At 29.9% G+C, this 26768-nt stretch overlaps 2 protein-coding genes across 2 annotated transcripts in view; one reads left to right on the plus strand and one right to left on the minus strand.

The window, feature by feature from the left end:
- Gycbeta100B (guanylate cyclase soluble subunit beta-1-like) overlaps nt 1-15549 on the plus strand; it is a 54624-nt gene extending 39075 nt beyond the window's left edge. The window contains exon 14 of the mRNA XM_088237700.1: nt 13727-15549. Within this exon, the coding sequence (XP_088093826.1) occupies nt 13727-13847 (121 nt within the window). The 3' untranslated portion in view covers nt 13848-15549. The remainder of the gene's footprint in view (nt 1-13726) is intronic.
- stops (SOCS domain-containing protein stops) lies at nt 2242-9089 on the minus strand. The gene is made up of 3 exons (XM_088237701.1): nt 8764-9089; nt 4057-4296; nt 2242-3223 (listed from the first exon to the last, which is right to left on the minus strand). The coding sequence occupies exons 1-3, from the start codon at nt 8891-8893 to the stop codon at nt 2559-2561; spliced, it is 1035 nt and encodes a 344-aa protein (XP_088093827.1). The 5' UTR covers nt 8894-9089; the 3' UTR covers nt 2242-2558.
- Nucleotides 15550-26768: the final 11219 nt, after the last annotated feature.

Genomic DNA, 26768 nt, shown 5'->3' on the forward strand with positions numbered 1-26768 from the left:
TATTTAACAATCTGACAGATGGTAAAATAATTGAATTCTTAAATAAAATTACTTGTGAATTTGCTTCTTGCCCATGAAATGTGACCCTACCGTGTTCCCTTTTAATTCCAGCAGTTTTTTGATACTTGCAAACGACACAACACGGCATAATTGATTTAAAATTTGCAGTTGCGTACTAAACCGGCTCTATAGAGCACCTAATAGCCAAAACGCTCAGACGCTGAAGTCTTTGTTGGCATTTTTTCCAATTTATGTTATAGCTTAATTTTAAGATGTATTTTTCTTAAGTGTATTTTTGTAATTATATTTCTATGTAAATAATATATGTATGGAAAAAAAACCTAGAACTACTCATTCGTGAGTTGTTTAGTCGGATTCAGTATGATGTGCGTGTGAGGTTTTGGGACTTTTCGAATTCTATGTTAGAAAGCGATTTTTGAGATACTCGTACATTAAAGAAAATTATTATTATTCATACTTGTATCCATCAATATTTCTAGCAGGAATGCTGACTTGCAACACTTTATATTTTAATTTGTATTTATTTATTTATTTAATCCAATATAAAATACAAATACATAGTTTAGAAAAATGTTTATACACTAGGTACATTCAATATAATTTTATTTTTACATATAGATGTAGCCACTCCACTGGCCCACAGGCACGTTCCGGAGTGTCAGGGTATTATTTATTTTTTACATAATTGTCCATACTTTCACATTAATTATGTGAAGAAATTCAAAAAAAAAAAAAAATATAGAAAAACATACCTACATTAATAAAACTAAAAAGGATTTTCAAGAAACTAAAATTATATTCTTATATATGAAACATATTTCTCAGCTTCCTGTTTAATCTTTTAAGCAATCCATTTATGGACTGACACCTAATTTTTTATTACTTATAAGCTTTTTCTAGCTATTTTTACTTATATTTGTTTTGAAGGGAGAGTCAGGAAAGGAGTCAAACGCATCATTTACATTACTAATATTGTAAACGCTTATTAACTTATTTGTTGTAAAATATAAGAACTTAGGGTTATTAAGATTATAAACTCATTTGTTGTAAAATCGGGTTTTGGTCCCGTGGCTAGTATTGCGGACTCACGAATCAGGAATCCGAGGTTCGAACCCCACTCTATCTCAACTTGATTTCCATTTTCTAATGGTGAGTTATTTTCAACTCGTTGGAAATGGTCATCAAAATTTTAATATTTGTGTAAATCATAAAAACGCTAATATTTATTTTATTAAAAAAATATTTGAATATATATACAAATGAATCCAACAAAAAACCATAATAGGACTCGAACATAAAATGGTTAAATGACCCAATGAATTAATATTTGTTTTTTAAATATTTTATGTAAACTGTATGAAACATTTTTTTTTTAAATAAATTTAAGAGCTGTCCTCACTAAGGAGACCTTCTCAAGAAGAACTGTAGAGTGTTGTTTTCTTTTGTTACATATTACACATTTCATTAAAATATGTTTTGTTTCTTCTATCCTAACTTTCTTCAGCCAGAATTTGATTTATCTTTTAAAATATATTGTATGTTGTCAGTTAACTTAATCTCATTTGAAACCATATTTAAAAAATTGGCTGAAAAATAATACTAAGACCTTTGTCCTAATGTTTTAAAATGAGGAATATTGACAATTATATTTTTCTGGTCCTTGTTTCATATTAACATTCATGCTCTTTAATTGAATGTTTTCTTTACATGTTAATATTTAATGGAAAACTGAGCTTAATTTTTACCAACTTCATGCAGTCTTTGAACAGGTACATAAGAATAACGATAAATACTAGAATAAATTTAATTTATTTACTGACAATTCTTTATGGGATTCCATTTTAGTGATATAATAACTTATATTTAAATATAAGTTATCAATTAAAAATACTTTGTACACTTTCACTTATTTATTTGACCCATTAGAGAGTTTCTATTTATTTTTATTTTATTAAAATAATTAAATATTTTTACAGTTTTAACATTTCAATTTTCATATTATTACCAAAATGAAAATCCTACCAAGCCACTTTCTGTAGCTTGTTGGTGGAGATTATAATATATATATAAGATTATAGTTAAAGTGCTAATCAGTCGAATAAATAAGTGATGGTAGGCTTAGTATTTTTAATTGGTAACTTGTTTTAAAATATAAGTTATAAGATCACTAATTACTAGACTGGTAATATAATTTCACGCTGTAGTATTCAAAACGCAAGATTTTGGTTTTTGGATTTATTAATTTTCGTCTTACGAAAAACAAAAGTTTTATTCTCAGACTCTAAATAGTAAATTTATAACAAATTGCCAATTACAACTGCTTTAAAATGAATAAAAAACGTTGTTTTCAAACATCACAGTGGGTACAGACAACTCTTTTACTTCTCAAAAATCAACACATGAAAAAATCAAAGGAATATGGATTTTCTGTAATGTGACCACTCTGCTAATGCCTAGACTTCCATATTCCCCTTTCAAAGGCGTTATCCATCTGTGAACACAGTAGTTGTTTGGTTTTCTAAAGTTTATTTCATTGTTTAATCTTCACAAAGATCTAAATATCTTTGCAGAGTACTTGGTATGGGCAATTTCCTAATTCCAAAAGGCAATTGAAAATTCTCCCATAGTGTATGTCTTACAGCACAACGACATAAATGCTTTAATTCCGTTGGCTTTAGTCCACATCTTGCCGAAGGTATCAAGTGGTCCTCCATTATGTAAGGATACCTTTCGAGCATTGTTCTGCGTTGATAGTTATAATCCTCTGGATAGTCAAAACCGTTGTATTCCTTCATGTCAACTGTCAATTTGACTGTTGGAATTGCTCTAAGTATAACTCTTAAACAACTCACTAATTCGTATGGATATTTTCTATTAGATTCTTTTAATTTGTCTAGTATTGTTTCGACTGGATTTGTCGACGCGTTCTCATCTGAAGTTAGCCGAGCTCCGAACCTAAGTAAAATCATAAGCATTTCAGAGCCGCCTATTTGTACCACGACACGAACAGGTGGCGCTTTTCCGCAACTTTCTAGTGGAACGTCGATAAAGCGGATAACTGTTTTACCATCGTTGTATTCAAGTCCGGCGTTCGTAGCGTGATCTAAGAAGTAAACCAGTGCGTGGACGTTCTCTTCTTTATCTTTGAAATCCGACTTCCAGCCGGCAATAAAGTGTGGCGCTGTTGTTCCGAAAATAGCCCCTAAAACGAATAAAATTATGTGACAATAATGCGTAAATTTAGTGAATGTATTTTTATACAATAAATATTATGTGCATTTTTCAAAGGCATCAAGCTTTTTTTAAAATTACGCGGTACCAAAATTTAGATATCCTTATTCTTAGAGTAATCAACACGTCATCAAACATCAATAGCAAAATGTCAAATATTCTAACCATCTAGACGGCAAAAATTATGTTTACGTGTTTGTAAAAAATACATATCTTTGACCCAACGCATGAACCAATATGTCATTTTGTAATCAACAATCAATGTTAGGTTTCTAATATAAAAAGATCGTAAACCTTATTGAAAATCTGTATTTTCAGAAAAGAAAGTGCGCAAAGTGAAAGAGTTCAGTGAAACAAATAAGACCGAGGATAAATAATGTGACACAAGTAACAACAAATACGCGTTGACAGTTAACTGTATCACAGGCGTGTGCACATTTTTATGCATATGTAGATCTTGGTTTCATTAATAATTTGTTGAAAATAGGACGTGTTCTGATTTTTCTAGATTTGACCACAGATTTCACCCAATATGTGTATTACAGGACACAATATTAATGAGGTCAAATTTTGCAGAAGATCTTATACCATTTTTGGACCTATGTAGTATGAATTTAGGCATGGTCCAAACCAAAGAATGAGTATACATCTTAGTATTTGCGACTGGGCAAAAAAATTGCCACAAACTGAAAAATTGAGCAATAAATCTAAGCCTATTTTCTGACAGCAAAGTGTTTTCTGATAGCCGATCAAAGATACCTTATGTTTCAATCATTTTATCAAGTTTGTTACTTTTATGCTTACCAAGAAAAAGCCTTTCGAATGTTTTTTCACAGCTATAAATCTCATCCAACAGCCTTGCCACTGTATAATTGTCCTGAAGGCTCCAATCAAACGCTAATTTGGCGGCAATATACAGAACATTGTGGTATTTTCCCATCAGGCACACCTGTCCATTGTCATTTTTAGAGTTTTCGTGGTATCGCAACGCGGCTACAACAAAATGGCGACACGATGTCTCGTAATCGGCGACTTCGGTTTCTTCTGTAATTAAAAGATTTCACATATGTATATATTATACACTGTTTCTTTTACAAACCACTTATCAAACGAGACTCTTATTTATGTAAATTTATTTTATTTTATTCAGTAAAATACAGTACTTTATATTTAAAACTAAAACATGGATTTTTCAATATAAAAAAACTACTTAAGTTTTCATGAATTAAATCGAATAGTGATATATTATTAATAAATGTATCATTTGAGGCAATATAAAATGTTTTTAAATAAAACAATAGTAAAATGTACTTATATGCCAGAATCATGATCATCATCAGTGGTGCATAAGGCAAAGGTAATTAGTAAACCAAATGCAGAATAGTTTGATTATCGATTATGTGATGGTAAAGTGATGAAACGCTAATGTAAGCAGTTCATAAACAATTAAATATAACAGTTCAATTTTATTTAAATCAATATTTCTCGATTTTCTATCAGAAATCGAACCCAGGACCTTAATAATCGTTGGCGTACGAGCCAAACACTACACAACTAGGTGGACTTATCTTAACTCGTTTTTTTTTATTTGGGAGAGCAGCCTATTACATTAATTTAACAAAACATTTTATTTTCTTTTTATTTAGATTCTGTTGTAAATGATAATATTTTTAACATCTTTTTAGAAGGGTGTCTGAGTCTTTTGTTTAAAGTTTATTGTATAATTTTAGCCCCTCGTTTATTAGTCACATTTGACCTGGTATCGTTTTTTAATATTTATTTTATTTTATTTAAAAATTCAACAAGGATCCATAAAATACATACAATTCGTAAGTAAACATTGCTAACATTCTTTATATGTATCCTCAATTATAGAACTCCGCCATTATTCAAAAATTATATAAAATAAGCATGAAGCTTAATTAAATGAATTTAAGTAATAATAAAGATTAAGTTAAAAAAATATTATTAAGCTTGCGTTAAATAAATAAAATTGAGTTAACGATAAGAAAATATATTTTTTTAAAGAAAAGAAAGGAAAAAAAAAACATGAAAAAAGTAATAAAATAAACTAAAATTAATTTACATACACAAAAAAAAGATTAAACATTTGATTTATGAAACTATTTATTAAATAATAACAGTAATATTTTTTTATAATCATTCGCTCTATCATGATAAATGTTAATGTTAACTTTTTTTCTATTTCGTTATAGAGTCTTAACATTTTTAAAAGAGGGTTAAAATGTGCCATATTGTTTGTAAAAATTGGAAAGTTAAAGGAATCAGGTGATTTCAGACACCTACGGGAACGTACAATGACACATTTTGAACACAAAACACTGAATCAACATTTTTTAAAATTATATTATACAAGTAGTCATATCTGTAATATGTTTCCTAGTTTTTAACTCTTCAATTTTAAAATACTCCAAGCGCTCTTCGTAACATTGAAGTGTTCAGCCCATATTTCACTTAAATGAAAAAGAACAAAGGATTTTTTTATGTACTGTTTCAATTATATTTTTTTAAATCACATAATAAGGTGACCAAACAATACATCCGAATTCCATATTGCTACGTACAAGAGAATTATACAAACAAATTATTGATGCTGCATTTTTAAGTGGCTTGGATATTTTGTGTATGAAGCCCAACATTTTTAAAGATTTGTCAACAATACAAAATTGTATGTGACACTGTTTTTTTATTCTCGTATTGTGTTCTGGATCTATTTCACACTCAGAACTGTTTTCGTCACCCGCCTAAACTCAGAGAAAATAATTGTTTAATTTTACTGAGTTATTTGCAAATCTCAAATATAATAAATGTTGTCAAGTTGCGGAAGTTGTTGACCTCGCTCTTTCATGACATTGGTCGTAGGGAGTCAGAAAAGTTAATGCATGCTACGGATTGGTTATTTTTACTGGATGTCGAAAATAAAATTTGAAAATAAAGAATAGTTTTAAAATATATAGATATTCAGATGGCAACCATGAAGTTTCGCATTATAAATAATTTGTCAATGTTTTATGAATGTATGTATGTGTTTACGCATGGGTGTATGTACGTGTGTGTGAATGAACATGTGTGTGTGAATGTGCATGTGTTTATATGTGTATATATCGGTTGTCAGATGGCAGAAGGGACCATCTGTATTTTTTTTAAATGTTCAGGAGAGCTGAAATAAGACTTAATTTCATAACTTAAATCCACAAACATAAATATTTTCAAGTTACTTTTCAATGATAAAATACCATTCTAACTAATGCCGGTTTTTTTTCTTTTTTCCGTGTGTATTTACTGAAACATTAATTTAAACTTTTGAAAATTAAAACACAAAAAAAATAATCAGATAATCCCTTCTGCCATCTGACTACAGATATATGTGTGTATATATGTGTATGTGTGTATGTATATGTATCAAAATGTGTTTGCAAGTAAGTTTATATTTTATTAGTTTGTGCTCTCTATTAATTTGTTAACTTTTATCATATATTATAATGTAATTGCCTAGCTTGAAATGGGATATGTGGGTTCAACAAGGGTTTGTTGGCTGGGCAAAGTGAACGTTAGTTGTATTTTTGATGAATACGTGTAATGAAATAAATAAAAAAATAAAATAAATTCTGGTATCTTCCATCTATTTTTTGGGTGAATTCCGGGACAGCCATGATACCTCAGTCAATATTTTTCCACATTGATTGACTATGGAAGAATATCAATCTTATCCCAAGGTCTTACCGCTTATAACTTGAGGTCCGGTGCAACTTTTTATAAGTTGTCCAAATACCAAGCGAGTACATGAACAAAAAATAATAACAGTATAAAAATACAATCACTCATAATCACTATACATAGCAATAGAAACTCGTAGGTGTGTATAATATTAAATAGAAATACATAAAAACATTGCCCAAAATAAATTAATGAATGTTTATTTTAATAATTATTTCAATTTTCAAACCGTTTTCTAAAATTCGTAAATAACCGCACAAAGACTTTCTTTCAAAAAGAGAAAAAAGTGTTCTTATAAATATTGTCCATTTAAATGTAGTTTTTTTTATTTTGACGAATATCACCGTATGAATAAATTTTTAAAATGCGGCTGTATGAAAATTGGCAGAATTGTGAATGTTACACGGTTTTTCTTTTAGACGATTTTTTCGAGTGGCCTTTCAAATTATAAACACATGGACTCGTCGAAGTTTAATAGATGAAGTTTATAGCAGAATACTAGTACAAGTTTTTCCTGTAATTTGAATGATTTAATATAAAAAAAAACGTTCTATTTTTGCTCAGAGAAATTTCTATTGTGGCCCCAAGAGTATTTTTTATCATAGATGACCATATTTAGATTCCAAAACGGAAGTCATTTTCAGGAGAGGTGTACAAGTTTGGATTTTGCCTAAGGGAATAGACCATTGCAGAAGACTGCAGCAAGATATTGCATAGATGTATATACAATTAAGGGTGTTGTCCAGATTTTTATTGAAATATATGTTTATGCAATAATTTTTAACTTAAATTTTTACTATTACTTTTTTATCTCAACTCAAAACATGGCTCTTGGCCTTATAGAGTTAGGGACGCGTTATAATATTTTTTTTAATATTTACAAAAATCAATATTTAAACGTATTTACATCATTTCTGGTCCCTATATGGAGAGGCCATTAATTGTAAAATACTCCTCCAGGTTTCCCGTTTTATTTTACTCACACAAATTTAGACTTTATTACTCAATTAAATATAACGCCTATTGGTTACCTTTAAGGAGACCAGAAAGGTTTCAAGGGCCAAAAACTAGGTGAAATTTGAATGATGGTTGTGGGCGAACAAATTTTCTTTTTTGCAATTTTTTTTATACATTCTTGATGAATAAAACAAGCTTAGAAATTTCCAAAAACATTAATAATTAGGAGGTATATTTATATCTTAAGAGGAATGAGCAACTCGCGAACTGCTTTCTTCTTGCCGCGATTCTGGGTGAACGAGTTGGAGAGTTTTTTTTTTCTTTAAATTATTTTGTTGGTGAGATTTTTCTCTGAAGACTGAACTTCGATTTTATTAAAATTAAAGCAATGGCAGCCAAGAAATCAAAAATTTCGAAAAAATCAATTAAATTTGTGGTTAAAACGGTAATAAAAAAATATTTTTAAAAGCAGACATTAGTTTAGTTTATGACATACATTTTTATCTTCAATTTTTTTTAAAAAAACGCGTCAATATCTTTAGCCGTTCTTGAGTCATCGCGGCAAAACTAGCGGAAAATGACATTTTAAGAAAAATGCAGTCAAAGTTTCGGAACAGGATTACGGTCACTCTGCCGGTTTTACGTTTTTGGCTCTCCCGATTTCAAACTCAATTTTGCGAATATTGAAGTATTTTTGGCGCCAAAAGTTTTTAAAAGATTGTATTAACCAATTACGTAAAACACCAAACATATCTTCTTTCGAAAATTTCAACTTTTCTAGTCCTCTTAAACAATAACAATTAAGTAAACTATCACCTTTGGCACATCCCGCTATGACAGTCCAAAAATATTGCACTAACTCTCTTCTTTTATTGCGAGAAAATAGGCTGTTTCTTTCCAGTTTTTCAAAAACTTCATCAAAATAACAATCCATGAACACATCCATTACCAAATAAAAACAAATTATCAATTCGAGGCTAGCAAACTTAATTTTCTCTTGAGAAAATCAGATTTTTTAAAGGAAAACTGTCTTCACTTATCAAGTATTGAGAACGGTTAAAATAGAAATAGTTGACATTTCTCTTTCAAAAGAATCTTTTTCATTAATGATTTGAACTTTTAAGTTTAAATATTCCTATTGACATTTTATTTTGTTCCTCAACGTAATAATTTGAATATCTTCTAAGCAACTGTTAAATAGGAACTGACCTAAAAATTACCGTAAACCCTTAAAGCTAAAGGTACCATTATTAAAAACGGTTGGTTTGAGTATTGAATGTATGGTGGTAAATACAAACGTAAAACTTAATCCCTTGTGTATTTATTTACTCACATTGTCTCACCTAATGCTATTTGTAACATCAGGGCTGTGATTGCGAGTTATTTTTTTAAGCGCTGTCAGTGTTCAGTGTATGAACATATATGATTGACCATTTAAATATTCTCATTTCTCATCAATTTCAATATATGAATAATAAATCTATGATCATCAATTCTGTTTGCTAAACTTCATAGTTCTAACGCTCTTTTATACCTCCGTGAAAATTTTCAACGCTTATCAAATCATGGTTTACCTCTTTGTCCTTATTCTCAAAGCACTCTTTTATACCAATCCACAATTTGTCTTTCTTCTCTTACTCGTATAATGTCCATGCGGCTTGACTGTGGAATCTCTCACATCCACTATTATAGATGTTACTGCAGTATCTCTGTTTAAACCACGTCTGAAGAAACATATCATTTTTCTTCCGTAATTTCTCCTTTAATCCTCTTTCCTCTTTATTCCCTTTTCCCATTGAGTACATATCAATACAATTATTTATATTTTTGTTTATCTTTAGCATTTTCATTTTCTATTGAATACGTTTTGCGACAATAATTACAAAAATAAAACTTTTACTTTATTGGTTGGTTGGAAGAAATTGCCATTTGGCAATTAATATTTTGTACTAAAAGTTAAGTAAAAAATTATTCATTTTCTGAAATAGAGTAATATCTTTATCTGTCATAAGATGCAAGAAAAATGGAGATGAACCTTTTGTTCATTTTTTCTAAATGTTATATTTGCGGTAACATTTATTTTCCAGTAAATTAACTTTAACATATAATATACATTATGTTCTCAACCATATTTCCAGAAGTCAAAATTTTCGATTCATCAAATCTACTAGGATTTTTTTCAGTGCCCTAATATCCAGAATGTGTAAATTAGTCAATGACAAAGTTCAGTGCTACGGGAAATCGGATTTAAAAAAAGTTATCTTACGCGCGGTAAAAATAAGGGCATTAAATCATTATTTTGCGAAGTTTCTTGAAAATGTATTAATTTTTTTTTTTCAAAACAGTTTCATGAAAACGAATTACTTTGAATGATGTCACATGTTCTTCCGAATCAACCAATTATATGGAGTTGTGATAGATTTCCGGTTTTCGGAATATGACCAATCAGCAGATTTCGCAGATAAGAAGAAGAGAACTTAAGACGTCACAAGCAGAGTAATTTCAAAATTACAAAAATTAAAATAAATCATATATCATCGAAAACACTGTAAACATTTTTGATTTTTTTAATTTCACTAACAAAAATAGTCTATTTACAAATAAATAAAGAATTTAAAATACCTCTGAACCTTCTCATCCGTCGCACAATCTGGAGTTGTTTAGGATAGATCTTGCCAATTTTCGTAGATCTCTTCGGCACTAACACAATGTGAAATGATAAAGGGTTGGCATTGCTTAGCTATAAATCTTACAAATACATTGTGTTTTTCAATATACTGCATATTTTAATATTAAAATCATGGTTCGTCATTGCTACATGTAAACATATGTTTTATTTGTTCATTTTTGTTTACATATTCTGTTTATTCATCTAACTATTGCAATTTCATTTATTCATTTTTCTTACATTAAAAACAATAAAAATCATGTGAGCTCACGGGGTTACCCGTGCCGAGGACACTTAATATTACACATTTTTTATTATAAATAAATAAATGTAGCATTTTGATTTGTCATTTGTAATGGTCAGCGCGTTTGCCTATCATGCAAGAGGTTTCGGAATTGATTCCCGACATGGTTGATATGAAATGTTTATTTAGAAAGGGTATTTTCACAACAAAATATTTCATACTCCCTGGACTGGTAACTGAAGCTTAAGACTGATTATCTTACCTTCATGTAACAAAAATGATTAAGAAACACTGCGATTGGTGTACTAATGCAGTGCTTTATGCACCATTGGGTGCGGAAACGGAATGATGATGAAAAATAATCCATGTATCGCTATCGTGTGCATTTAGTTAATTTTAATATGTACCTGAACAATTTTAAATATGTACCTGAAAAGTTTTAATATGTACCTGAACAATTTTTAATATGTACCTGAACAATTTTAATATGTACCTGAAGAATTTTTACATATTGACTTAGAAATGGCTTTTCACTTCAATATTAATCAATCCAAAGCTCTCTTTATCGCATCAGCCCGAAAATTCTCTAAATTTAAGAATAAAATAATCAAATTGAGAAAAATCCATCATGTTGTGAAGCAGTTGGCGCGTTTGCCCACCATTTTTTAAGTTCCTGCGTTCAATTTCTGGCAGGTTAGACATGAAATATTTATTTTAAAAAATTCTGGACTGGCACTTGAAGCGTAAGACTGATTACCTAAACTTCAAGAAACAGATTATCGAAATTCGCTGCATTCGGTTAGGTAATACCGTGCCCTATACACCACTAGGTGCGGACAAAAAAAATGATAATGAAAATCTAAATTTTGTAGATTTAAAAGCCGTGAAAAGCAATGATCTTTGAATAACAATAACAGATGATTTAAAATTATATATTTATTAGAACCTTTGTTTTACATATTTTTTTATTGAATTGATATGTAAATTAAAACGGTCATCATTTTTTTTTTGTAAACGTTTTATTTACAAAACAAATAATGCACAAAATTTTGAGTCCCTAAATGCGATCATGAAGTACTCGTAGTTATTTATGATACATTTCATCTACCCTTCGACAGTAAGAAGCCAGACATATATTCATTTTATAGAATGTTCCTTTTTGTATTATATTTCTACCAGTTTCATGTTTTAATTAAGTTTCAATAAACAATTAAAAAAAAACGAATTTAAATTTTTGTTTTCAATAACAATTTTATATGGAAATATTCAATGTTATTTTTTTTTTAAATATACATTTAATTTTTTTTACAAAACAACATGCAATATTAATGCAACGCTGAAGCTCCACTTATGATATCCTTCAATAATGATAATAATATTTGGCTGATTTATATTCGCTAGTTCACAAGTATTAAATTTTCTGATTTTAAATTTGAGGGTATGATAAACAAAAGAATTGCGCTTTCAACTCACTGGGATTGTTAATGATTTGCAAGTGTAAAGGTGATTGAATTTTGTTTACAAAAACTGCATAATTGACATTGGATTATTTTCTAATAGACTGCAAAAAACATGCTGTAATAAAAATAAACAAAATTACGATGATTTTGAATACTGTAAAACATGTTGAAGTAATGAGAAAAGATTCCAATTTCAGTTATACAGTTTTTGAAAAAAAAAAACTTCATTTTGTTCCAGGCAAACGGGTCAGTTACGGCAAAAGCACGATCTTGGAATCTATTGTTTGGGTAGTACCAGAGTTTGAAAAGTTTTCATCTGCCTGAATCAAATGCTGACCTTAGAATTGATTTTTTAAATTCAGTTTTCTTAATGCCTTTTTATAATCTTGGAGCCATTCTTAATTATTTTTCCGTCTTATATTATTTAAAATCTTGTTCCAAAGTTTGACAAAACTCACAAATGAAAATGTATAAAAAAATTAATATTTTATAAGCACACATTCAGAAAAACACATTGAACTACTTACTTCAACATCATCCCTCACTCTTTCGTCATAATTCCATGTTCGTTTCCTAGTTGAAGATCTTCCAGGCATCTCTGTAGGCTGCCATTCAGATTCGTGTCCCGTAGTTCTGACATGGACTCCCGACAAACAGTCAGCAATGGACGTCCAGGACGTCAAGAACTTGATGCCTTGTAAAACAGTCAAGCGTGGTTAAGTCTCTCGGGAGACATCCAAATTACTTGGCCAAGCTAACCGCATCGCCTTCTTCTTACCATACACACTTAAAATTCACTACTTGAAATAGTTAAATACTTCTTAAAACACATACCAGTGCAATGTGACGATATTGCAAGAGTGATAAAACCAGTTTTTGGTCTAACGATGATTAAAGTATCACCCTGATATTGATTTTTAAATAAATTGTATTAAAAAAAGGAGGAGTTCTGCGCATTAGATGCATATTTTAGATGGTGTATGACTGAATTTGACCCTTTTCCTTTCTCTTGCTCCTGCCTTGCTTGACTAGCTCCCGAAACAACAGTCGTTTTCTTCGGTCCTCATTTTTCGGATTCCTGCAGCACAAGAGTCCTTCTGATCTTAATCTTTACAAAGAAGCAACGCCTTTCATCACAGTCCTCAGCTTCAGCAATATAAGAATTTACCTTTACCGAATTGTTTTCTCAAATATGTTTTTTGTATAAAAAAGTGAACATCCTGTACAATCGCTAACCTTATTAGGCTTCCTTGATATTATATACGTAGATACTTACAAACATTTTACTATGACATAAAAAGGTTTTCTAAAGCGTGTTTTTTTTACGGCATTCTTAGAGAATAGTGGTAAGCGCGCTATGTTAACTATGAATGGTTCGATTAATTTATTTCATTTCCTTTTTTCCAGATATTTATGCCGAGAGGACAATTTTGATCCACAGTTCGACCTAACTTACCGCGGTCCAGTGACAATGAAGGGGAAATCTGAACCGATGAATACATGGTTCTTAAAAAGAGCAATGAATTGAAGAATTTTATGATAACATAATTATTATGTTTTTTTTTTTGTTTTTTGTGGTTTTTTTTATAGCGTGGTAGTGTGGTAGAATATGTGATAGAAAATAATTTTACAGACTTTATTTAAATCATCTTATTTATTTTTGCATCTCTTTGATCGAGACATACATTTATGCCTAAACACATATACCCTCTTTTAAAACAATCTTAAGTTAAGATGTAATTGAAACACATTTTACATAAGTCCCATTAAATTATTATAGATAAATAGTAATATAGGTAACCCTCCTATCATACGGCTCCAATCACACAGTTTCGCTCAGGCACTATTAAAGTTTTGCGGAAACCTTCCTACAACGCGGCTTCTCTCAACACTGTAGTGTATATTGTCACCGTTTGAGCCAAAGTCACGAACCTTAAAAATACAATTTTGAAAAATCGCAATTCGAAAGTTTGGAAAACTGAAAAATCTGATTTTTGTGTTTTCAAGGTTTAGTGTATTTTTTTATTTGTGTCATCTTGTTTTCTTTATTTGTAAAAAAACGGACACAATTGAACGTAGTTATGCAGAAAGCAGTTAGCTATAGAAAAGTGAAACTGAGATAATAGCACTTTTGTAAAAAGAGTGTATATACAAATCTACACAACAGTTAGAATATTTTTGACTTTAACAAATGATAAACAATGAAAACATTGGTTTTATTTATATGAAAAACAAGAATCAAATTATGTACTTGACCAGTTTTAATGATTTTGAAATAACCGTAAGATTTTTCTAGTGCTGTGGGTGTTTTCTGCAAATAGAAAAATTCCATTTTTGTAATCGACACCATTTTCGTGAGATATTGATAAGATCAATATCTCATTTTTTCAAAATTGTGGACTGGCTGCTTTCTGCATAACGGCGTTCAATTTATAAAGTATAAACATTCCAATACATTCTATAACAAAAGTAAATTGTTAAAAACCTTTTTTTATTGTTAACAAATATGTTTTGAGTGCCGCATTTCGGAATATGGAAATCTTGACGAATTATAAAATATGATGTTTGAGTTCCATTGTGCACTCCGTATGCAGTTATATTGAACTTTGTAACTACGATAGATTGTCACAGTCTACTTGCTTCATTTCAAACTCTATTAATGTCATACTTAACTGAAAACATAGTTTTATTTTACGTATGGCACCCTTGACGGGATTTACGAAGTATCCACGCGACAAAATTATTATTTTACGTAATTTAATCAAGTTTCTTTTTAATTATTTACCCACACGTGTAGTCAGTTTTCAACAAAAGCACGTTATTTTTGTAATTAACAAGATTGTGTTGGTATTGAAACAAAAACAATAGTGAAAAGAGGGGGCCATTTGAAACAGTGGCCCGTCCCCAAATGTCATCTAATAATTATTACGATTTTTTTTATGATTTTATTATTTTTTCCGAGATTTTGGTATTATCCCTAAATAAAAAAAATTAAGACTTGCATCAGCTTTAAATAAGCTTAATCAGCCTTTATAAGCTTGTATTGGGACGGGAAACCCCAGTGAGTTTATCATCTAAAAAAAATAATGAATAAATAAATTGTGTTTGCCTTTGTAATGTTAGCGTAGTGCAGATGGTCATCTGAAAAAAAATTATTTTCAAACAAAATACAAAAAAGGCATTTAAAAAACATAATCACAATCATTGCGTCTCATTCAAAAAATACAAAACTGATCTAAATGTACAATGCTCTTTTGAACGGCTTGCTAAGCGCGATACAAAATCTTGAAATAAAGATTCAGATTGGGGATATTGCTTCACAAGGCCATTTCAGGAAAAGAATTTCAATTTTTATTTGCATATATAGATGATGAAGAAAATTTTTGTAGCTCGTGAAAATAATTTATCTCCTTTAATTTTTTTTTTTAATTTTTACTCTAGTATTACGGTGAAATAAAACACAAACGAAATTTATTTGGAGCTGATATACAAGCCTTAGATTTTTTTATTTAAGTCACAGTATCAAACTCTGGGAAAATGACAACAAAATGAAAAAAAAAATGCAATAATAAATCAGTAACATTTGAAAACGGGCTATTACATCAAATTAATTCCAAATAGCTTACTATATCCATTTTTTTTTAATTTCGTCTCTATCAAACATCCTGTACTATATTTTTAAACATTTTTACATAGAATTTATGTATCTTTTTAAAAAGTTTATCTTTTTATATAATTATTATCTCTTAATGTCTCTTAATGTCTCTTTATTCTGGATATTGACACTCTCAGAAGTGTGTATTTCGCTCTGTTTCAATCCACGGCAACCTATGGAATAGCTGGCTGGGGGGGTTGTGCGGCATCCATTTTAAAGCCGCTCATAATTTCACAGAAATTATTACAGAGAATTATGTTCCGGCGCCCTCCAACCTACCCGTCAGAACAGCTGTTATAATTCATGAAGGTGCTGGATATGAGACAACTGTACCTAAAAGATGCACTTACACTTTTCTGGTCTAACAATAAGGAGAGGTCTCAGCAGAATGTCCGTACAAGGTTTTCCCAGAGCATGAATTATGTCATACCCAAAATCCGTACGACTTTTGCTTAGAGACATCTCTAATTTATCGCACCGAGAGTATTCAATATTTTGGAAGAACGTATTAAGCTCTCAAGGACAAAAAATATTTTCAAGAAAGGAGTTAAGGACTGGGTTTTCCTTAGTGGGAGGGATTTGAGTAGGAAACTCCTTGATGATTTTCCAAATGCTTGAGTTTACTGTTTACCATATTGATGTGCCATATATATATTTTTTAAATATTTTTTTATAATTATTTTTTATGTCTCTAATCCTATATTTGTGGTGATATACTCATGTGTCTGTGTCATATAATTGCTCGTCCCATCTCAACGCAGGACTTTTAGTCCCATGAAGTTGGGACTTATTGTCTCAAATAATGTACAAAAAACTTATGTATGTAAATAAATAATTCTTCTTTACGTGTGATGTCACTGAACTTCCTCTAAACTGCTTAACCAATTGACGTGCAGTTTTCAGCGAAATGTAGATCTTTGCGCTGCGCATGTTCGTAGATATTAAAATTTTCATTGAAATTTGTAAAAAAGAAGTTACAATCATAAATATTCTTTCATCGACCTATCATGGTTGCATTTGACAAGAATGCAAATACAAAAAATGGAAGAATGTTGTTTTTTGTGTTTAAAATAAGTTTGTTTTTGAATGTTTAGAAATAAAATTCGCTCTCTATGTATCCTAATTAGAATCTTTCCTTATATTATTTATAATTTCTTTCCATTTGTTTCGTTTTACTGGATTTTTGGTAAAACTCAAATAATATTAACTCAACATTAAATTCATTTTTGAAAATCGCATTCGTGAATGAACTGCATCCCTGTTGGTGAAAAGAGCCAAGTTTGACATTTGCAATAAGAATTCTTTATTTGAAAATGAATAATTTAACGTTTTGGAACTCAACCACAAACAAGTACCTCGGTACCTAATTAATTTCAATTTTTGAATACTTATAATTTTTGGTTTTAGAATTTAATTCTTAACAAGTACCTAGGTATCAATGAAAAGTCTTTTTTCAAGGTAATAGCAGGCAAGCAGACAAGCTAACGTTCGGGCAGGACAACGTTTGTTGGGTCCGCTAGTTTATTTTATAATGCAAATATTGCTTGATATCTAAAGAATTTCATTTAAATCATTATATCCGATATGTTAATTAACATATTATATAAAAACATTTTGTAAAAAACAACTGCTTTACATCATTATTATAGAACGTAATTGAGATAATAATGTTTCCTGAAAATGCTATTCGTAGGCAATTATATTTACTATAGAACCACTGGCGTAAACTAAACAGACACGTTTTTTACTCAAAAATTTTTTTCGGGGAAATTTTCAACGAGTTGTAAATAACTCACTATGGTTCCAACACTCGCGTTTGAAAGTGTAAAATGGAATTGGCAAAGACAGATAAAAGCTGAGTCAATGCGGTTAACGTGCGGACCCTTAGACAAATGTGTGGGAAATCAATGTATGACAGAGTTACGAATGATAGTATCAGGCAAGGGTTTAAATCTGAGACAGATATAATTGATAAGGTTAAGAAATAATCACTAAGATCGTTTGGTCATGTATAAAAAATGAATGATGAAATAATTTTAAAACAGAGACACATGAAGATAATAAACGGTAACGTAGGACGAAGACGATCAATAAAGACGTGGTATGATCAATTTAACCAAAATCTCAAGTCTGGTCATGTAAATGATTTACTTTTGAAATTAACTTCCAATTGGTACATAAAATAATATGTACACTTACTTTAATAACATATCTATTTACATCATTTTACAGTAAACAAAACATTTATTTTTAAATTCATTCAAATTCTTTTGATTTTTCAAACATTCAGGCATCTCTTTAAACATTTTCAAACCTTCATACATAATACAATTTTGGGATCATGTTTCTTTTTTTAATGGCAAAGTTATTCTTACCTTATATGTAGTAATGTATTTATGAAAATTTTTATTTAACACTATCTTATTGATGAATAATATTGGCATGCATTAAAAAAAATGAGCATAAAAAGCGTTTTATGTATAAGTCTTTCTTATTGGTATCCAATTAGGTTTTTTTCCTCACATTTTTTCTACATTGTTATTGATACTTTTCTTTAGCACTATTCTCGTGGCTCTATTTTGAGGTACTTCTAATTCTGTGTATATAAAAAGATGTATGAATGTAAAATAGATATCAGTAAAGAGTGTGCGGTGGTTCATCCTCTTTGCCTACCCCTACTGGAAAATGGTGTGATGATAGTAAAAAATCGGAATCAAGTTGAGATAGAATGAGTTTCGAGCTTCTGACTTCTGATTCATGAATTCGTGAGTCCTTCTATGTTTATTTAAATCGAACACAGAAGCTGAAATTAATTTATTTGTACACGGCATTTCTACCATTTACAAGTCATGTTGTTGAAAGAGTGCTTAAAAATTATAATACAATACGAGATATGAATAAACGTCAACGCATATTATATTGACAAAAACCTACATCTTTTATACCAAGTAATCACCAATAAAGAAACCATCAAAATTACATTAACCAAATGATAAAGTCTTTAAAATTTACTAAATGTCTGTCTCGTGGCCTAATGAAGGAGGTATTCTAGTCTAGAAATTTGAAAAAAACTGTTTTTAGAGCTTTGACCTTCAAAAGTATGTCCTTTAGAGGATTTTTCATAAGTTTTTTTTTTCGGAGGCCGGAACAAATCGAACCCGAAACTTTAAACGCGTTTTTTCGGAAACTACTTTTTTAAGACTATTGTCATGATATCTAAAGTCCTACTAAACAAATTTACTTGAAATTTTGTGTGAGCCTTCTCTATACACATTTATATTACATTAACTAAAACTATTACTAATTTTCAAATTTTCCTCTTCTTAAAAATATCAAAAAACAGTGAAAAAATTTTTTCGTACTTATTTAAAGTTTAAACAGTTTTTTTTTTTTTTTTAGATAACTACGAGGACTACAATCGTGACAATCAGGGCGCGCTTTTTTTGTGACCCTCCACTTTATCAGCCTGTAACTTTTGAAATTTGAATTTTTAAAATTGATTTTTTTTTGTATTATTCAAACATCAATAAAAGTCATTTTAAATAATGGCTGCAAAAAATTTTCTTAAATTTTTTTATTGCACCTGAAAAAATACCTAAAATTCATGCCTCTAGACTAGAATACCCCTTATGATCATGGCGTTTGCATACCATGCAAGAGGTCTCTAGTTTGATTCTCGCCAAGCATGACATGAAATATTCAATTTAAAATATGTTTACGCTAGAAAAATTGACGGCCCTTTTGCTGATACCCGAAGCGTAAGACTGATCATCTTACCTTCGTGTTATAAAAATGATCAAGATATACTGCGGTTGGTGTAAAAATGCAGTGCCCGTTGTATGCAGAAAGGGAACAGGATGTTAAAGTGTTGTTAAGCAATATATATATACGAATGTTTTCCTATAAATTTATATCTTAAACCGTTGTTATTTTAAAATATTTATTTATTGTAAAATAATCATTTTATTTACTAACGATAATATCGAGTATTGAATTCATCAGTTTTCCTTATGATTAAATTTTATTATTAATAGAACGTGCTGATTTCTAGGTAAATATTAAGTATAATAATAAATAGATTGAGTTTTTCTACTGGCGTTTCTTGGTGAAACTGCTTTCAATTATAATAATAAAAACACGTGTGTAGTTTCGTTCCATTTGTATTTTTTAAAATTTCTAGGTGACTGGGTTTCGTCGACCGACATTGTCAGACCGGTGGGAGATTTGACGAATTTCTTTACTTTATCCAAGTTCAAGCATTTGCAAGCACTCCAAGATTGATAACCCCTGCTTGTACTTGTATATAACATGACAGGCGCCGTGGCGCAGTTAGTTATACGGCCAACTGTGAAATTGGAGTCGCGGGTTCGATTCCCGCCAGTTGCAAGGAGAAAATGCAAGAAATATTTTTTTCTCAATTGGTCTAGGTGTTGTCGTGTATTTTTCATTACCTCTTTCCATATCCTCTCTATCCCACCTGCTGACAAGCCTCAAAGTAGAGGGGTATTCATTTTAAAAAGAATATTTTTCAAGTATTCCACCAGTCTGACGATGTCGGTCGACGAAACCCGGTCGCTGGTAAAAAATATACGTAAAAGTGAAATAAAACTGCATACAAATTGTGTTATTATAAACATATTTTTTTTTTTCAAATTGGAATACGATATTTTTTTAATTTCTGAAACTGTTTTTTCTGTACCGTGTAATAAAATATTAAAATGGCACGGCTGTAGTTATGTAAGTAATTTAATGTATTCCTTATTCATATTATAACAGATAATGCTTTGTTAAAATTGTTTTGTACAAAATGTATGTAGGTATGTTAATTTATTTAAATGATTAAGAAATGTATGGAATCTTCTTGAATAAATGTGTAATAATTAATAAAGTGATGTAAAAACATTTTATTTCCTTATTCTGCTTCTATAATTTCATTTTAATTGGCAACTCTTTCACATCTATTATTTCTTTACAAATATTTCATTCAAACCGAAATACGGTTAGAAATCATTAGGTTAAAATAATTATGGTTAGTAAAAAAATTAAGAGACGGAAATATTGAGGTCTACGCATTTATAGGACTTATAACCTGTTGGCTGGTTTAAGTGAGTACTTAACAACATTATTGGTAGAAAAAGAAGCATAAAATTTGGAAAGTATCTTTAAATGAATCTTACACACATAAATGAAGATTTCAGTTCTTTTATATTTCAAACGTAAACAGATGGACGATATTTATTTATTTCACAGAAAAAAACAGTAAAAAATGATTTTATTACATAATGATGATAAATTTCAACTCATACATATTTGATGTTTTTTGTTGATATTTCTTGATAAAACTCCGTAGTGAATGATTATGATAAAATTATAAATTAACTTATCAATGAAACTTCTGGGTTTAGTTTTACTTTTTATTATTTTGACCAACAAAACTAAACCAAGAAGTTTCATTCATAAGTTTATTTATAATTTTATCATTATCATTCATACATATTTAATTATGGTACATTTTTAAATGTGCGCGTGAATACAATTTTTATAGGTATCAAGAAATGTGATGTTTTGACATAGGCAAAATAGTGAAAAAATTAAGTGATCATTCAAACCATATTCTATTTTCTTAAACATTCTCTATCTCTGTTAAAGTGTGTTAATCTTATAGTTTCATAAAAGTTCCCGTCATAATAAATCTCAATAGGGCGCAATGACGTCAGGAGTTTATTCGCGATGTTTCAAAGCCGAACAGCGATATTTCAGAGGAACATTACTCATGGTAATTTTCTTTTTCTAATCCTAATAATTTTGTCGTATAAGTAAATATATGAACAAATATTTAAATAAATAATAAATAAACAATAATGGTTACTTTATGCAATCCGAAAATGGATTAAATTCTTAATTTCTTTAACTAGCATCCCTTCCGTAAATCCTTATCACTTTTATACCAGCCGCTTTTCTTCTTCTTCGTCTTTGTTATTCAAATACGTTACATCTCTTTTTTGCAGGGGAGAGGTAAGGATTTGTGGAATGGATGCTTGTCCGAGATATTAGAATTTTTTTTTATTATTATTATTCATACTTTATTCTTAGAATACTCAAAATTTATGCTTTAGAACGAAAACGAAACGAAAACGACAATATCTATCTTCGTGCATTAAAAAAAAGGAAACGTTCGGGTGGGAATAGGACAAAACCGTTACATCGGTCTCTTTGTTACTCAGAGAATTTAGGTTCCGTGTCAGTACGGAAGCGATGCTATTAGTGTTGTTTTTATATTGTTTTGTAAAAGGTGCAACGCAGACAAACATATAATGACCGAAAGCCGGGTGAGTCAATTTTGTTCAGATACAAATGGCAACTTGAATTTATTTTTCCCAATATTAAAACGACCAATTTAGCTATGAAATTGTTTCGTTCTTATTTGCCGATAATCTTAGTGACTTATTTAAGTTTATATCATTTCGTGAATAAATAAAAACATTTGTTTGTTGACATGATCGGACCTAATAAAAATTATGTCACTATCTCATTTATCAAAGTGCTTTTGTTTTTTTTTTTCAATCCAATAATGACTCATCAAATAAATGCCTTGTATAAACTTATAAAAATGTATTTTCAGTTCGTTTTTTTCATAAATTTATAACTTATTGCCTTCGGTATAATTTTTAATAAAAAAATTGGTGCTTACCTTGAAAAATACAAAACAATCGACGAAAGAATACGAAGGTGTCACAATTTACATTCTTCTTTTGCAGTTTCCCAAAAAGTTGATTTTTTCGTTAAGTCGTTTTTGTCCTAAAGGTGCGATATAACATACACATAAGAAATTTACTTTCTTTTTTAATTTCCAAAGATAATTATTTTTTAATTCTTTTATCCTTGTATTCTGCCCACACGTGTTACAACACTCGGCCAACGAGTTATGTTGACTTGAATAATTCATACAGAACTGTAAAAGGAATTGTCAGCTATTAAAAAACAACCCACAGATAAATTACACGCATTGTTCAAAAGTCAACTTCTTACATTGCTAATTGCCAATTTTAGACGTGTTAAATATAAATCTGAGACAATAATATATATATTTATCATATTTACGCTCGACGATTACTCTAACTTTTTAATGTGGAAACGAGGTATGTATGTAAAGACAGAGTGATGCGGCGTTCTATCCTCTCTGCCGCACGGCGTAAGTGCTTGATAGTTTGTTTGTTTTGTTTTTTGTAAGGCCCCAAAATTTTCTTACTTTCTTTCTTTCTTAGAAGTATAAGAAATATGAACTTAAAATCATTAAAATAACACAATACATTAAAATGTGGAAGAAATGCCAAGAGAAATTGATCTTCACACAGTAAAGCAATAAATAATGTTTTAATTAATAAAATAAATAAGATATTAAAATAATCAAAAAAATAATAAAACTCAATAGACAATGCTTTGCATCTGTAAGTAGAGATTAAAAAAATGTAAAATTGCCAATGGGGAGAAAAACAAAGTCTAAAAACGTGTACAAAGTTTTAAAACTGTACAATAAGTTATTTGAGTAATAAAAGGAACAAAAAGTCTAAAAAACTGTGTTTTTTATTAATTAAAAATGTTTTATAAACACATACAGTTTTTAAACATAAATATTACTGATAAGGCTAAGATAACCATTTTGAATTTCTTAAAAACTTGTTTTCGCAAGAGGCTAAATTAGCAGTTCACAATGAAGCTTTGGTATCAACCCTGATGTATGGGAGTGAAGTATGGACTTGGAAACAGGGACAAAAGTAGGTTGAATGCTGACGAAATGCGATCTTTTATGCGAATATGTAATGAATCTATGCACGATAGATGCACAGATATCGAGATCCGTACATTATTTCATTAGCCTCACATTAGGTTGGCATTATCGACAAAATCAAATTCTGCGTTGGTTTGAATATTTAGAGCGAATAGACAGTGAAAAAGCGGATAAAAGATTTCCGATGCGAATGTGGATGGATGCAGAAATAGAGGAAGACTAAAAAGCACATAGCATGACCAAATCCAACGAATATTCATAGATGGACATGTCGAAACTCAAAACAATCGGCGCGCGTACATGAAGATATGTGTGAATGTAGAGGAAACGAGATCTGTATGCAAAGACAGAGTGATATGGCGTTCAATCTTCTCTGCTTTTGGTTTGTTTGTTTTGAAAAAAAACGAAACGACATACCCCACCAAAAAAGAGACAACCTCTTGTGCTTGATGTGGGATTACATATTAATGATTATGAAATGTTATTAAATAATAAATTATTAACATATTACAACAGAGATGAAGAACATTTAAGAGGCAGAATGGTGAATGTTACACAGTGTGTAAAGTGGCCACTTAAACCAGCCATTGACAGGTCATAAGCCCTGTAGATGCCTGGATTTCTATATTACCTTCTCTTAAATGTTCTTCATCTCTGTTGTAATATGTTAATAATTTATTATTTAATAACATTTCATAATCATTAATATGTAATCCCACATCAAGCACAAGAGGTTAATATAAACAGCTCCCCAGGGAGTTAAATCCAGTCCTTGTCTACAAAAATTTGGACAAACTCAAAACATTGTTAATAAATTATTGGTTAGTTAATACAACATTAATTTATAAATACATATAAGATGGTGATAAGACTGATTAGTAAAATAAAATAATGTTTTCAGTAACTAACCAAAAGAATACTTTTTTATAAAATATTGTAACAAAAAAAAAATTTTCAACATTACTCTAGAAGCATAAATATTTTTAAAAAATGGTTGGCAATACTTAAGGCTCAAATTCAAAAATTGAAACTTCAGACAGCAAAAGAGATAAAAAATACACAAATGTACGTAAGTTCTTAAGATGTTTTAAATTGATTTTACATATTTAGGTAGGTTGGATTTTACTCCGCTTAGCACTTTGAAAAAATATTTATTTATTTATTTATTTAACTTTTTGTACATAATGTTATTTGTACATTGGCGGGCTTATTGCCAAATGGCAATTTCTTCCAACCAACCAATAAAATAAAAGTTATATTTTTATAATTCAAGTTACAGAACATATTCAATAGAAAAAAAAAGATTAAAAATTTAAAGATATATAAAAATAGAAATAAACGTATTAGTTTATAAATTACCTTAAATCGAAACTATTACTCAATGGGAAAAAAGAGGAAAGAGGAAAGAGGAAAAAGGAAAGGAGGAGAGATTAAGGAAGAGAAAAATAGTGTTGCAGTGAGTTTTAAATTATTTTTTTTTAAACATGAAACTTTGTCTTACTTTAACCGTGTCTGGAATTGAACACCAAACTTCATTTATGTAATTAATTCAATACACACCACACTTCATTATAAGTCTGGCAGTTGCAATGTTAAAACTGTTTGTAACTTAATTTTTAAAAGATATTTTAAATATTTATTTAGTTAAAATATAAGATATTCTTGTTTCCGAAGTCTGTAAGATAGTAAAGTTATTATTATTAGTTTAACTTCCCTTACAAAGAAGCATTTCTGATCTCAAATAAAGTTTATTGATAGGCCTTATCTCTTAGGTCTCAGAGCCTATTTTAATAAATTGTTCCGTTAAGCCAATACGACTTATATGTATTTTTAATAATCCATTGCAAAAAAAACATTTATTTATCGGAGCCTCTCTAAATTTGACTTACTTTGTCCCCATCAAAATATTAATTTATGATAATAAATTTGTCACTTCAAAAAAACTTTTTGAGACATTTTACAGTGTGTAATAATTTTATTAACCTTTTAATATATTTATATACTTATCGTATGTAAACTTCGAATTCGTCAATTCAATTATAAAAATCCCTCTCGTCTACTCCATTCCTTTTTTCCTTTTCTGCCTTCTTACAGTGCTTTTTTTTTCTTTTTTTATTAAATGTTTTTATATTTTTTGCACACGTACTATGTTCTATCAATATATTTGTAAAAAACATTTACTGGGTGTATGTAATTTTTTTATATTTTTATATAACACCTATTGTAATATAATATAAAATAAACTTTTAAATTTGGTTAACCTACGAACGTATTTTGTCATAACATCTTCTTCCGAGTCGGTCCCTCAATGCTGAGGATCGTGATCTCCATAAACACTTCTGATTAGTCTGTTCCACTCCAGTCTGTCCTCAGCCCGACGAACTGACTCATCAAATTTTAGCCCCGTAGCCACCTTTATTTGATCAGTCCATCTATATGGGATTCTACCCCGGCTTCTTCTACCTTCAACTCGGCCAGGCATTATTGCCTTTTCTGGATTGTCTGGCTCACGTCTAGCAATATGTCCAAAGAAAGACAGTATCCTTCTCAAACACACCACTGATAGACGAGTTGTAATATGGAGCTCTTCCAGTATCGATGCATTCGTCCTTCTGGCTGTCCAAGGCACACGCAGCAGCCTTCTCCAACACAACATTTCGAATGCATCGATCCTCTTCCTCTCGTATGTACGCATTGTCCACGTCATAACATACTAAGGATTTATTAAAATTATTTTGCTAGTGGCATGATTGATTATCTACCAAGAGTTGATTATCTATTTCAACTATACATTTAGGAAAGTGGTTTATTAATTATCAATCCAATTTATTTTAATGAAGTCTTTGCTTCAAAATTTTGCTAATTGACAGATTTGTGAAATTTATTGAATTAGAATACATAATGAATTAATGAGGCGTGAAATTATTTGTCATTCAGTAAGGTTTATTCCATGGACTGGGAGGCATTGTGTTCTATACAAAACAACTTTCAATTTCTTTCAAATG

The sequence above is a fragment of the Micrasema longulum genome, unplaced genomic scaffold (assembly GCF_059751315.1).
Source record: "Micrasema longulum isolate JH-2025_06_02 unplaced genomic scaffold, ASM5975131v1 h1tg001769l, whole genome shotgun sequence".
In the NCBI taxonomy this organism is placed as follows: domain Eukaryota; kingdom Metazoa; phylum Arthropoda; class Insecta; order Trichoptera; family Brachycentridae; genus Micrasema; species Micrasema longulum.

Bases quoted from the DNA above. Each gene is read 5' to 3' on its own strand.
- stops (XM_088237701.1), bottom strand. From the start codon at position 8,893: ATGGATGTGTTCATGGATTGTTATTTTGATGAAGTTTTTGAAAAACTG. The intron at 4,297-8,763 runs GTGATAGTTTAC...TTTTAATTACAG, and splicing joins CATAGCGGGATGTGCCAAAG to AAGAAACCGAAGTCGCCGAT. The intron at 3,224-4,056 runs GTAAGCATAAAA...TATTCGTTTTAG, and splicing joins ATTCGAAAGGCTTTTTCTTG to GGGCTATTTTCGGAACAACA.